Below are 14,849 nucleotides of genomic sequence, written 5' to 3'. Positions count from 1 at the left end.
GCTTATCTACACGTAGAGAACCTACATATCAGAACCTTGGAGTTACTCCGACTGATCCTTCGGCGAGATCTTCAATAGTCGAGAAACTTTGTTCAAGAGAGGATAAGGTACCTTTACGTATTTTATTCTGTGTTTGGTCGTGTACAAAAGACACATCAACAGGGCGCTACCAAAAATGAACAAAATAACTATTCCAAAAATCCTTTGAGATATGTCCTACTTAAATTATTAAAACCAAAGCTCATTATGACCAATACTCCACAAAATTTTATGTAGAAGAGTGTTCATTCCTCCTATCCATGTTCAATCATATTAACAAAAATCTCCAAATTTAAATTTAGATCTTCTCTATTATATTTTTAAATGTTTAAATATAAATATGGACATAACTTAATAGATGCCCCCATTCAATCCTTATAAAAAACACATGTAACCCTTTAGGTCTACCTAGCTAGACATCAATGTAAATTTTCAAGATTATTTGCATCCACAAGTTATACAAATTACAAATGAAGGTAAATCCATTTGAGTAAAAAATATACCAAAATGGAGATAGACCAACACATTAAACACATTACAAATATGACTTGTTTCTACCTCAAGCATAGTTGTTATATGAATACACATTAAGAAATGTCTTCCATTATTCATTCTTGAGACATTTTAATATGCAAATGTTACCTGAAACCATAAAACAAAATGCACAATGTTTTGCTTAATGAAAGTCCCATTCATATAATAAACAAATTCGATAACTTGAAACCATAGTTAAGCTCAAAAGTGTGTGGAATCAAGGTGGCATGATCACATGGATGCCAAAGAGGACATTTTACTTCTGGCAATGTGGTTGGAAACCCAATGATCTACCCAAATGCACTTGATTTATGAGATGCAAAGAGTTCTAAGGAAGGTTTCTAGTAATACTATTTTTAGTGGGACTTGGTTTTGTGACCTAAGTAGCTCTCTCTCAAGAAGGGCTTTCTATTGCCCCCTCCCAAGAATCCTCCTCCTTTGCCTAAAGTGGGTTTGCAGATTGCTCATCATGCTTCGTCTCCCCTACCAGATTCAATGCCTTGTTGCTGGTGCATGTGATGTGGATGTTGTGCCTTCCCTTTGTCTTGACGTAGGCTTTTGTATGAGGTTTCCTTCCAAGGTGGAGATGCTCATTCCTCCTCTTTCTGCTCAAGGAGTGCCTTCTCGTCATAATGTGATGCTGGAGTGTAGTGCTATGGAGATCTCTTTTGTCGATCCTCAAACTCTCTTATTTCAAAACTCTATTTTTTCTCTTCCTAATGTGTGGGTTGACAAAGCTTTTATAGGCTTGTAATCTACACCTGTTGGGAGATTCCTTGGTCATAGACCAAACATTGATTTTGTTCACATTAGGGCATCCAATTGTTAGTTTGCTTCAAGTCTATTGAGTGTGAAGGCTTTGATGATAGGTTTCCTTCTATTCTTATTCAAATCCATCGAGAGATGCTCTTGAGCTCTTCTAAGAGGTCCTTGATTTCTTGGTAAGGTATTTCTTTATTTACAAAGATGGCAGGTTGGTTTTGATGCTACCAAGATTAACTTGGTTCCTATCTAGTTTTGCCTCTTAATGCTCCCTTTGGAATTCTGGGATGGAAGTATTATTCATGGTACTGTTGATGCTATTGGTAGGTTTAATACCATTGACAATGTCACTGTCATGCCCCTATATTGACAGTAATTTACTTTTGAATATATTTATCTGTTACTTGTGAGTTATTCTTCATTTAAATTAAAGATATGAATGAACTCTGTGATCAATATATAAGTATATCAGATTCATTAAATAATAAAAGTCTATTATTATATTACTTGAAACCTTTAAATATTAATATTTTTAAATATATTAATTAACAGAAAATAGCAAGTTATATCTCTTAGTAACTAGCCCTAATCGCTGGCTGCAATGAAGCGATTCCCTTATAATATATGCTACTCCCCAAAAGGTGTGATCTTATCCCCAGCAGTTAGTTTGAAAGGTCAAAAGGGGACATCGTTTATGGTTTAGACACCTCTCTTCACTCATACGTGGGGAGGGGATATTTATATAACCAAACTGCCACTCCACAAAACAGCAAATAGGTATGCTGTGACTTACTTATTTACAGATTATTATATATGAATGCTGCTAGGAATAAGGGGACCAATATAGTGTGTATGCCGTAGTGTAAATAACAGTTTATAATGGTGTAATCAGAATTTATATATCAGTTATGCTGTATTATATTCATTATCCATTGAAGTTAATATATGCATAGCCTATTCCTTAATCACTCGCTATAGCCCCTTAAGAGGAGAGGTTGGTATTGTGTAGGGAGAGGCGGAGTAAATCCTCACAAGGTAGGTAAGTGGCAAGATGGGTAAGGACATGTATTTCCAATGCCTTGAGGGAGAGTCCCGAGATGGGTATGAACATGCATTCCCAATGCCTTGAGGGAGCCTTCTTGTAGATGGTTTCCAAGCGCCCTATGACAAGTAATTCCCTATCCTCCTTCAGGTTGATGTTAGGAGAGAAGTAAGGAATCAGGGCTTAAGTAGGTTAACTGTCAAATGTATTATATATCATTAATTGTTTCTTAATTTAATCTGATTTAAATGCATAGTGATGTATGTTAATCATTGGGAATTGACAGCCTCCTAGTTGGGGACATTACGGTCACAAAAGCTAAAATGAGTTTTCTTTATTTGAAACTGGTTAGGAGTTGCACAACGGTGTTAAACTGTACTCCAAACTTAGTGTCTGGGAGCAAAAACTTTATTATGAGCCCGCTTGACTAAACCACTTCCAAATGCCAGGCATTTCTCCTTGTGCCAAGATATTCATGATAAGGTGCACTCCAATGATATCATAAAGTCTGAGATGGTGTTGGAATATATGATAGCAACCTCATTGGGTAAGGCTTTATATTCCTCATGTAAGGAACAAACTATGTTTGAAAGCCTCTCTTTCAAGAACAATCTTTTTGAATATCCCCAACCTCGTCATAATGGGAAAGTGCTGGAATCTATTTGGAGAGACCACATTGCTTCATTGAGTTTCTCTTCCAACAGTGGAAGGACATTCCATTCTAATTCTGCCTCTCTTCTGAGGCCTTTGATAGTTTCATTTTAAACCACCTTGACTGACTGGCTTCTGGCCTACTGCTTTGTGGCTGCTTGCAGTCATATTCTTCTGTTGGTTTTGTTGTTGATTGCTGGTCTATCTCACTCCTTGTGAGACTTGTTCTGTTTGCCTCTTTGATGGTTTTGCCTTTTGTGGATCCTCCATTGTTCTTTTCTATAAGTTCAAGGGTCAAGGCCCTTTCAATATCTCTACTTGATTTTACTGAAATAAGATTTTCTCTAAACATAGGCTGGAAACAGATATATCTTTTGTCATGAAAATATTCAGCAATAATCATGTGTAACTATATGACAGTGGTTGGATGTTTTGTTGTGAACTTACCCAAGTTTATTTCCATCTTAATCATTCACAGGTTTTCTTTTAATATAGGTCCAAAATCTTAGCAAAATAAAGAAAATAATATTCTTTAGTTAGAGGGATTATCTATCTCCAATTTTACATATAGGTACTAACTAGCATGGGATATGAAGTTCATTGTTTTGGAAATCTCTTTTAATGAAATAATAAATAATAAATAAATATGTGCCTCAAAATCTTTAAGTGAATACAAAACCCCTGGCAGAAAAAAGCTGTATAAAAGTTAAATGAGATTTAATACTTAAAACTTAAGACAATGAACAAAACCTTTTTAAATTGAAATAAGAATCAGGATTCTTATGTGCTTCAAAAATTGAAGTGAATACAAAACCCCTGGACATAGGCAGCGAAAATAACTGATATAAAAGTTAGTGAGATTTTTTACTTAAGAGAATGCATAGAACCTTTTTAAATCGAAATATGATTCAGGATTCCTCCTCTTCAACATTGAAAGAATCAACATTTTTCTTTGCATGCTTATCTTGATCAAAATGTTTTACTTAACATTGACAGTAATCACACATAAGAGATAGGACTGTACCAAATGATCTTGGCAAAGTATATTATTCTAGAATTTTTACCTTTGTATAATAATTCACTATAAATGTACACTATGATGCTCAATTAGAATACTAATTCCTAGTCTGTAAATAAACCTAAATTAGAGTTGGGGGCAACATCGTTGCATTTACCACTGGCATCATCACCATCAGAGTCTTTGGCTTCATGTTCATATTCTCTACCAAAATCATTTCGACACTGCTCACTTGCAAAGGAAGCACTGCCATAGATCAGCTTGCAATCTCCTTCAGCTTGCTTAACCTGTGGTAAATAGTCTCTATCTAGTCTTTCAATACATGCTATGCCAAAATCAGACATAGGTCCAGTTTTTAGCAATCCTGCAGTTGCGTCACTCAAAACAAATTTCTCAGTTTCACCACATTTAAAATCAGAACGATCCTCATTTGCATGAGCACATTCCATGCTATCGGCATGCGCTGCATTTGAAAGCACAATATGAATAAATCTGATTTTTCATATGAATAACAACATAATACCAAACATTAGCCAAGCATACAATAGTAATATTGTATCAGTAATTTGATGCCAAACTCACCAGTTTGAGATTGCCCAACATCACTTCTTTGAAGATCGTCATGGTAGTTGTTGATCAGACTTGCACATCCACTCTCCACAAGATCAGTCATATCAATGTCATTATTCACACACAAATGAGAGTCATCATCCTCACCAGCAACTCCTTGGAGTAGATCTGAAGCATGTAAGGCATCCCCAATTTGAGTAGTGCTCTTTTCTTCATTGTCAAATTGAATCTGTAGTGCATTTAGAACATCCACATCAGGAGTTTTGTTAGAATTGGTTTGTTCTTCAATCGATGTCAGATGAGAAACACTTTCTCTATGGCTCCCGTTCTTTCCAGATATATGCTTTCTCATGCTGTCTATAACAACCTCCAAACCTAGTGGTGATGTTGAAATATATGATCCTGACCCACTGTACATACACACTAATATCAGATTAAGTATTCAAAAACAGACCCAAAAATATAGGCTTACATTATGATATTAAAATTTAATGAAATACAGACATTATATAAGGTGAATTAATGTTTGCCTTACGTAATGGTATCGACTAAACAATGTTTCAAACTTGGGAACTGCAAGATTCTCTTTAATAATTATGTAAGTGATGCGTGATGGGCAGGTACCCGTGCTCGCAGCAATTCTTGAAAGTATCTATCAATTGTTGAATAAGATGTCATTGAAAGAAGATGTATTATGCAGCTGCCAGAAAGTACATCTAGTCACAAGACAATAAGCAGGCTGCATCCCATCCAGGTGGTCACAAAGGTATGAGCCATCCGATTTAATAATTCCTTGAACGCCTCATTAATTTACTCTACTTTTCAATCAGCTAAACTAGTAATAGAAAAATTATGACCTTATTGACTATATGCTGCCGCATATCACCTCCTGGTGTTGGACATCTCCAAATAAACAAATAAAGTAGGTTACCTAAAGTATTGGCTCTTTTTCCCAATACAAAGTATAATTTGGAAAACTTAAAGTTGAACTGCAAATCAAAAGACCATTTGGTGGAAAACTAGGTACATGCATTTGTGTGAATATGAAATTATATGTGCGTACTGATATGTTTATGAAGCTACACATCTGGATTGTATATGTATGTAAACACATTTGTGTCACTTTTCTTATCCCGTGTTAGCGATCAAATTGAATATCCTTGGGTTCTTGCTAGGCATCCAAAAAAAAATTGTAATGTTAAAGTATTTGCAAAACTTGTAAGTCAAAAAGCCTAGTGAGTGGTGCTGGTGATGAAGGTAGTGGTGGATGAGCTGGGACGGGAAGGGATGTGACCTGTGGCTGGATCGTATCCGGTTAGTAAGAATGAAAGGTAGTCTAGTCAAAATGATGGGTAGTCTAGCAATCACCTAAAAACTTGATGACATTTTTTTGCAAAACTAGTGGTAATTTCTGGTTAAAAGTCATAAAACTTCCTGAAAACTCACAACTTTTTACGAAAGACTTGTCTAAATGAGGATATAAATTCATTTGTTTTCACCTAATGTTAGAAACCTTTATGATTTGTCCATTTCAGGCACGTGATTGGCAACAATTGGCAGCAAATTAGAGCGCACAAATCCAAGGGGACCGAAGTGCTACCCAGAGAAAAATACTTAAGTGCTACCCAAAGAAAAAAAAAATTAAACAAAAAAGTACCCCTCAACCCCACCCTATATTGCAATAGGGAACACATCAAGGGTGTTGCTCTCGGACCTCACAAGGGGCAATACCCCTCAACCTTGCTCGAGGCATTTCGCCCAAAACCCCCACAAGGGCCACTACCCCTCGACCTTGTTGGTGGTGTTGCCCCCAAGTCCCCATGAGGGGCACTACCCCTCAACCTTACTAGAGGCGTTGCCCTAGACCCCTGCAAAAGCTATTCTCCCTTGACCTTGTTGGGGATGTTGTCCCCTAGCCCCCATGAAGGGCACTACCCCTCAACCCTATTGGGATCTCCACTAGTTAACCCCCACTAGTTATTGAGATCTCTTGTCAAATAAGAAACTTGATTGCAAGGGGTGATAAGAATTTGGGTTATAACTTGAGTATGCTGACTTTGATGTTATTATCGCACAACTTGCTAAAAATTTCTTTAGATGAGGCAATTTCTACATATGGCATGGCTCTTGGAAGCGGCATAACTTATTTAGAGGTTGAACTCATTTTTGGTAAATAATATGTATTAAACTCTAATTTTGATTTATATATGAGTGAAAATAGTACTTTGTCAAATTCACTAATATGTGTGTTTTTGAAGAATACTTTGAAAAAATTATGTATTTTCAAGTGTTCGATGAATTTACTGAGTTATTGCCAAGTTTTTGCCTGAGTCCCAAGTTTTTAGAGATTTTGAGCCTACCAAGTGATAGCCAATTCCAAATTTTTCAACTTTGGTACAAAAAAAGCAGACAATTTGTGATGTTCTCCATATAGATAAAGTTTCAAGCAATACACTCAAGATGAACATAAAAATTTGTAAAATCTATTATCAGAGAGTAAGAAATTATATACATCCCGTTGAATATCTGCAAGTGGTTCACATGAACAGCAATACATTGTGTAATAGCCAAGCTAAATGTAAAATTAAAAAATGATTAGTGTATAGCTACTAAATCATATCTCAATGCATTGTAGAAGTACCAGAATGAAGTTTTGTAAAGCAAGGCACTGCTCTAAAAATGTTGTGATAATAATCAGCTTCCTTCAAAGTGAATGTGACATTAAAAGAACTTATATGTACAAATTACTGTTGTTACATGAGGCAAGATTGATGCTCCATACAAATGCGTAATAATTCAAAATTTATTCCAATGGTTTTACTGTTTCTCACAAGTCAAAGAATTTCATGTTACACAAAACAATAGGATACTGTCTAAACTGGTCAACGGATATAAATTAAGATGCCCTTACCATCCAAATTGTCTTCACACATAGGTTGACTTTTTCGATGCATGCTTCTAGTTTCAATTAAATGTTTTGACAACTCATATGCAACCTTTTTATCCGTCATAAGTACTTACGTTCTGGTTTAACTTATTTGATCCCAATATATTACTGATTTTGTTCAGCATCAATTGCAAGCTATTTGTACTGCAATTTTGTTCTTAAACCCAAGCTAATTACATTCCCAAGATATAGCCAGAATTAAGTACCAACTACCCTTAGCATCCTTTGATCCTAACGAATGTCTTTCACTCTCTACGAAATCATCATAAATGATTCATTTTGGTGCTGTAGTTGTAATAGGAAACGAACTGGTTGCACAAGCAAACCATGTGACTAACTAAATGATGCCTCAACCTACTGCAGATATTACAACATGAAGGCAACACAATAACATTATTAAATAGTCTAGGATGAAAGATATCACAATTAGCAGAAAACAATATAGGAATTACCTTGCAGCATCGGAGAGAAAAATTTTCCACATTGGACTACTATTCAAGTTTGATGCCTTTCCAACAACAATTAAATGGTGCCGAGATCTTGTCAGAGCTACATTTAGACGGTTAGGTGATAACAGAAAACCTAAACCATTAGTTCGACAGCAAGACCTGCAATAGAACACTTCATGAGAAATCCATTCCCAGTAAGTCAAAAATTATCAAGCTGGTCTAATGTGAATTACCCTCATGATGCAATATGGACAGATGGAAAAGAGAAATATTTTCAACAAAAAAAAGAAAAGAGATATATTTTCTAATTTGCTGGATCTGGTTATTCCTTCTTGCTATTAGAATATCAGTTTAATATACAACGTGTCTGTGTCACTTGTCAGTTGGAGTAGTTAGTTGTAAGTTTGTTGTATCCTTTTTCTATTTAAAGACAACGTATATTTTTAGTATGTAACTACATGCTATTTTTGGTGTATGATCATTAACACAATGCAATACAAACATGCCAATTTCTTGCATCTCATTCTTTGATTTTTACGAACACTGATTTCAAAGCCAGATCAAATTGCTCATATGGATTTCAAAGCAATTGGGAAGAGAAGGTACAGGAAATTGCTGAAGATTGGAGCATTGTTTCATCAAAAATCATCTAAAAATCAAGTGCATTCTTTTGCTCAAAATTGCACCTAGAAAGTCCAGAATTGCAGGCAGAAGAAAATTAAAATCGCATTGATTTCTAGTGATTGCAGCTGCCAGAAATAAGAAAAAATTGTGGTTAGTTTCCAGCAGTCATGCAGCCATAATAGCACTGCAATCATCATATTTTCTGCAGCCAATCCTTCAAAATCGTGTCTTGCAAGGTCACGGTAGACATTATCACAATTTTCTGCAGAAAATCAGAGGCAAACTAAAACCACCATATTTTGTGCACAAATGTGGTCGCAAGGCTAGGTCACACGTTTTAGTGTTTTGTGGGTCTGCATAATTTCAGAAAGTTCATGAGCATGATTATTCTGGGCATTTATAAAGTTTGCATTTCCAGCATCAATAAATTAAAAAATTTCAGTCTTCATCATTTCCAAAAAACTTCATAAAGGTTTCAAACAGCTTTGGGAATTAATCTCTTCCACAAAGTTCAAGAAAAACACATTTTTTTTCGGGTGAAGGTCAGAATTTCTTGTTTTGAGTGTCAAGAAGGGGTTATTTATTCTTGGGCTGAATGGCCTACATTCAGAATTTAGTGTTGCTTGAGTCACAAATAACTAACAAGTAAAAACTAGAATATATACTCACAAGATAGTAGCAATCACTAAGTATCATAATGTGACAGAATTATGCTAGGAATAGAAACCAGGCCTACTAATAATCCGGGTGACTATGACAAGTGTCATAGGGAAGCCATATTGATTCTCAAGCTACCAGTGTGCTGACGTGTCTAAAGTCGCATTGCTACGACTCTATCTAGTCAACACAAAATAGAATTTACTCTATGAGTATCCTATCCTCTTTTGTATAAGGAATCCCTAATGCTGTTTTAGTTGATCAAAGGGGACAACCTCAAGGTTCCAAATGTCAGTTCTTGACTGCAGGATAACTCAACGGTTGATGTATTTTGTTGGGAGCACAAGGGGCCTTACGCTTTGCAACAGGCTGGTCTGCATCTAAAATGATGTTGTGTTTCTCAAGCTGGGGAATAAAAGAAAAGGAGAAGGGTTTAGGAAACCTAAAATTAACAAGACTGGTATGCGGGTAGACAGATTCAGCATAACCAATCCCTGCTTGGCCAGGATGGATTGCATCCAGGGGGCCTGATTTGCCTTCTAGAAACTGGCAACTTTAACCCATGCCAACTCAATTCTCAGTTATCCACCCAGCCACTATCTCAACTACCTACCACTATTTGGCTTTAATTTAATCAATTTGATAGTTCGAGATAGCTGTCCACAACTGACCTGTCTCCCCTTTGTTTCAAAATATCTTGAGCAGGACCCACAGGCAACTTTACATTAAACAATTTCAGTTCTTTAAACAGAATTTTTGGAATTAAATCCAGCTGTGCATTTCTGAGTTTGCACATTTGGTAGCATTTTGTGTTCTCTGTCTTCAATCTCGTTGGTGGACTTCAACTCTGTGGTTCAGGTTGTGGCGCACTTCTCCATGCTTCGTCTTGCGCTCTGCAACACATTCCTCATTCTTGCTTCCTGGCATCGCTCGCGATCGCATCTCCAATTTGTACTTCAAGTTGACGCTCTAGCTCTTCCTGATGTCGTCCTGCAAACAATGAATTTTGATCCACAGTAATCACTTTGAAAAATTAAATAGATCAATTTAACAAAATATCGAGTTTTACGCAATGTCGGGCTTCATCTTGTTAAAGAGGAAAGATGTTTGCATTTTAAAACAATCTGAATCCCTTTGTTTAAATTCGCCTAATTGATTAAAAATATGAGATTTTGCCCTTTCTAACGTTTCTTTTAACTTTAGTTCTTAAAAACACCACATTGGGCTCTTTGCTCTTTTGTGCGAACTTTCTTCTTTTTCGGCCTTACAAGGATCATTGCACGACTTTTATATCTTATAAGTTTTCGGCCCATTGAAGGATTCGGCGAACTTGTCTTTATTGCTTTAGTTTTCACAAAAACAAACAAAAAGTGTCGACTTTGTTTAGACGCCCAAAGCCCCAAGTCGTGGTAGAAAACTCGACCTTTTGAAACAAAATGTGCGATTTGTGTTGTTTCTCCTTTTTCAGCCTGAAAGCCAATTTTGTGAGCTTGCACCCCTTTTGAGCCCTTTCGGCCTTAATAGCAAAAATGCGCGACTATCTTTTTCTTCAATTTCAGCCTCTAAGCCGATTTTATAAGCTTTTGAAGCTCGCTTTAGCATTTTCGGCTCATAAGACTATTTTGAGAGCTTTACCTTTTTTGATCTTTCGGGTCTCAAGGAGATTTTGCACAAATTTGCCTCTCAATCGCCATACTTACTCTTCGCCCTTCTGTTAAAAATGAATTTCGGGTATTTTTGTTGAAATAGGCGAATTTTGCTTTGAATCACTCGCTGAAATTCGTGGTTGAAACTCGGCATTTTCCAACAAATTGCACGATTTTATTTAGTTGCTCTTTACTTTGATATGAAACTCGGGATTACAGAGGCGATTGCACGAATTCGCCTTATCTTTCTAGTGAAACCTCGGGCCTTTTCAACATATTGTGGTTCTTTCTCAGAAGGAGAGATTTTCGGCTTTTGGATAGCAAGATAGTGGTTGCATTTTACGGCAAATGTCTGAAGTTTCCCTGCTACTCCCTCACATGCTTGACCCTTCACATTTTCATTGGACTTTACCGGCGATTTTAGAGGTTTGGTGCTTTCCGGATTATGAAGCTCCTTTGTGATAAACTCGGCCCTCATTTTAAATGCGCAAACTCCTGAAGCTCGGGATTTTGGTGGCTTTTGAAAGCCTAAACCTCTCTATGACCCTCTCTCTCTCCCTCTCTTACGGGCAGACCACACAAAAATGGGGGTCCCTGTCAAAAGGACGGGGATGGGTGTGCAATCCGCACAACACAATGTTAGATGATTTAATCCCTGAAGTCCGAAGTGCTACATCTACAAGTACTTTGGGGAATAGTTTGCAAAATAAATACCAAATCTCTGATAAAAGTGGAGTCTTGTATTTGAAGAATTTGTTATTTTCTACAAAATTGCATGGGTTTGGGTCATTGTCAAAATATCTTCTCCAAATCAAGGATCTTAGTGATCAGCTCATTGTTGTCAACAAAGCAGTCTATGACAAAGATATGGTTGTGTTGACGCTTACTTGCCTACCACCGTCCTATGAGACTTTTGTGGAGTCTTTGAATCTACTGTTGGAAAACCAAAGACATTTGACAAGGTTAGTACATGTTTGTGGCAAAACGGACATCAACAAGGACAGCTGAGTGAAGTTCCTTAGGGTTGTTTAAAAATTGCACCTACTACATAGTTTCAAAATACAAGTAATAGTGCTTATTCATCTTCATAATCGTGGAGAAAAGTAAAATATGCTTCTACTATAAAAAATTAGGGAATGTGAGGAATGATTATAGGAAATGATAGTTTGATCTGCCCCATAAGCAACAAAACGAAGCTAATGTGGGGATATTGTTGAGGAAGACCTAGAGGAGTATGTGTTGATGGGTTTTCTTAGACAGTGTTAATAGCAAATGTTGGTTTTTTTATTAAGTGCATCTAGACACTTCACATGTTGCAAGGACTAGTATGTTAGGTTAATTGCTGATACTAATCATAGGGATTATGTGTCACTTGGTGACGGAAAGTCACACTCAATAATGGCATCAAACGTTTAGTGCGGAATGTTCGATATGTTCCAAGATTGAATAATTTACTTTCTATTAACTAGATTATAGAAATTCATAACATTCTAGTTCAGCTATGTGGGAAAGCATGCATTTTTTGTGATGTAAACCAGGATTAAGTCATTGATCGAGGTGTTAAACTAGGTGGTGTGTACAAAGGCCTGCAAAAACTTGATGATCCTACATTTCATGCTACACCAAATGAACCATGGTCTAGTTATAAATCCTAGAAGGTCAAGACAGAACTTTGTGATGCGGCCCATTGCAAATGTACCTTCCTGTTTATGGGATGTTCTATGCATCAGCCTTCGGATGGTACCTCTTCACTTGTGTATCTGCAGTGGAGAATTGAAGGTAACTCCAATCCGACTAAGGTGCAGCCCAGATAGAGTTGGCTTCTAGTCATGACTGTCTTTGCAGCATTCCCTTGTTATGCCTTGGAAACCCAAGTGGTATTTTGATGGTGAACCGAATGATGACTTCACCAAATCACAAATCACCTTGGATGATAGGGAAATTAATTAATAACACCACAGTAGGACAAGTTCATTTTAATCTCTTCAAATAGCTTTCTCCAAGGGCTGCTATTGAGAAGGTTGCTCGATGTTTCTGCATATCTCATTAACCATATTGTAACTTAATAAGCAAACCTCTAGATCCTTCTAGTTTTGTCATTGAGGGGGTCCTAGAATATTAGTTTAATATTAGAATAAGGTATCTCCTTACACTTGTCAATTAGATTAGTTAGTTAGTTTGCTGTAACCTTTTTCAATTTATAGACTACATTTATCTTTAGTATGTAACTACAAGCTATTTTTAGCATATGATTGTCAATATAATGCAATGCTCTCCACAAGAGAACATACGCCAATTTTTTCCATCTCATTATTTGATTCTTATCAACACTTGTCTCTTAAAGTTTAAGATAGAAATAATAATCCATTGGATGCATAAATGTTAATTCATTTCTTTAGTATAATATAAATTTGTAACAGAATTTTTATTTTCACAATTAGAGATTTTTGAAAATCTAAGTTAAAATACTTACAGTATAATTATGTTTTTTTCCATTCCTTGAAATGCATCAACAGTCGATATCTGTACATCTTCAACCACATTTCTATCTTTCTCTGGGTTGCCATCTTTACAGACCTTTGAAGTTCCCAATTGCTTGTTCTCTGAGACTTTGCTAGATTTTGATCTGCAGATTTTTCCCCCTTTAAGGTGGCAACCTTGAAAAAGAAGTTCCTGAACAAGTGATGCCTACAGGGTATGCAATGAAAAATATTTTTGATTAATGCATGATTTCATAAAATACAATGTATCTAACCTCTATAAGCAAACAAGACAACTTTTTAAGCAATAACCTGTACCTGTGACTTGTAGAGAACAATTACACCAATACTACAGCCAGGAATGCCATTCTCTAACATCATATTGATCAATTCACATGCTATTTTCGCTTCATACAGATTACTGTAACTCTTGAAAGAATCTTTTACTTCATTGCCATGAGTGCACGTATCCCAAAACAACAAAGGTGGTAATCCTGGCAGAAGAGGAGGCCGATCTATCTCCCTGGAAAACAATGAATACAAAGAATTAAAATCATTTTATTTCAATTCTTGAATCTAGAATGTAGTTAGCTCAAAGTTACAAAAAGTGATTGTAGTTGGGGAGTATTCTTTTTGTGAGAAAATACACCTATGATTGGAAGAATTTATCAATCGATCACTATTTTTCAATAAAGGTAGACTTCCTTTTCAGAGGATGCTATATATTTTTTAACTGCAACATGTTAGTTCACCCTAGCACTAGTAGATCTGTAGAACCATCAATATTTAAAAAATAAATTAAAGTAATTTCTTTTTAACACTTGCTATTGTTTTTCCATCCTTCACCAGCCCCTACAATGTGCCCATTAACAAAGAAGAAGAGATGCCTCAAGGTGATGAAGAAAGATTCTCAAAGTTAGAAGAAGATGTGCTAAGTATTTCTCAATCCATTGGGAAGCTTGACTGATTGGAAAAGATTACGGAGGTTCTCACAAGGATGTTAAGAATTTCCATGAAGATCTCTAAAGTCAACAAGGAGCTAAGAAAAGAGCAACTCCAAGCCCATGAAAAGCAGCAGCCTCATACCATCTTGATGTCTCCAACTCAAACTCCATTCTAGAGCATTAGAGCATTCTAGAGAAAATTGGAAGGAATTTTTTGAAGGACTACATTTTCAAAATTTTGGATTTGTATTAGGTTACTTTATTTTTCAAGCATACAAATTTATAAATCATTTCTAATTTTCAAATCATGTAACATTTACATATTTCCTTTTGCATCGAATTTAATTTATGAAAATAAAATTATTGATTTACAATTATAGAGTTTATGTGAATCAACATTTTTTATTTTTTACTTTCCAGAGTATAGGGTTTACCTTTTAGAGTTAAAACATGTTATTCTTGTCAAATTCATTACTTTGATTACTA

The 14,849-nt window shown here is 36.0% G+C and overlaps 1 protein-coding gene across 5 annotated transcripts in view; it reads right to left on the bottom strand.

Moving 5' to 3' along the window:
- Positions 1-3,759: 3,759 nt before the first annotated feature.
- LOC131075078 (uncharacterized) overlaps positions 3,760-14,849 on the bottom strand; it is a 257,750-nt gene continuing 246,660 nt past the window's right edge. For 4 of the 5 annotated variants that reach the window (XM_058011888.2, XM_058011887.2, XM_058011889.2 and 1 more), the window contains 5 exons: positions 13,738-13,942; positions 13,413-13,627; positions 8,016-8,171; positions 4,629-5,026; positions 3,760-4,509 (listed from right to left, as the gene is read on the bottom strand). In XM_058011888.2, coding sequence (XP_057867871.2) covers positions 4,151-4,509; positions 4,629-5,026; positions 8,016-8,171; positions 13,413-13,627; positions 13,738-13,942 — 1,333 coding nt within the window. In that variant the 3' untranslated portion in view covers positions 3,760-4,150. The remainder of the gene's footprint in view (positions 4,510-4,628; positions 5,027-8,015; positions 8,172-13,412; positions 13,628-13,737; positions 13,943-14,849) is intronic. The other variant, XR_009113168.2, reaches the window with a different exon arrangement.

Source organism: Cryptomeria japonica, chromosome 3 (genome assembly GCF_030272615.1).
Source record: "Cryptomeria japonica chromosome 3, Sugi_1.0, whole genome shotgun sequence".
Classification (NCBI taxonomy): Eukaryota; Viridiplantae; Streptophyta; class Pinopsida; order Cupressales; family Cupressaceae; genus Cryptomeria; species Cryptomeria japonica.
This window is presented reverse-complemented; position numbering and strand designations above follow the sequence as displayed.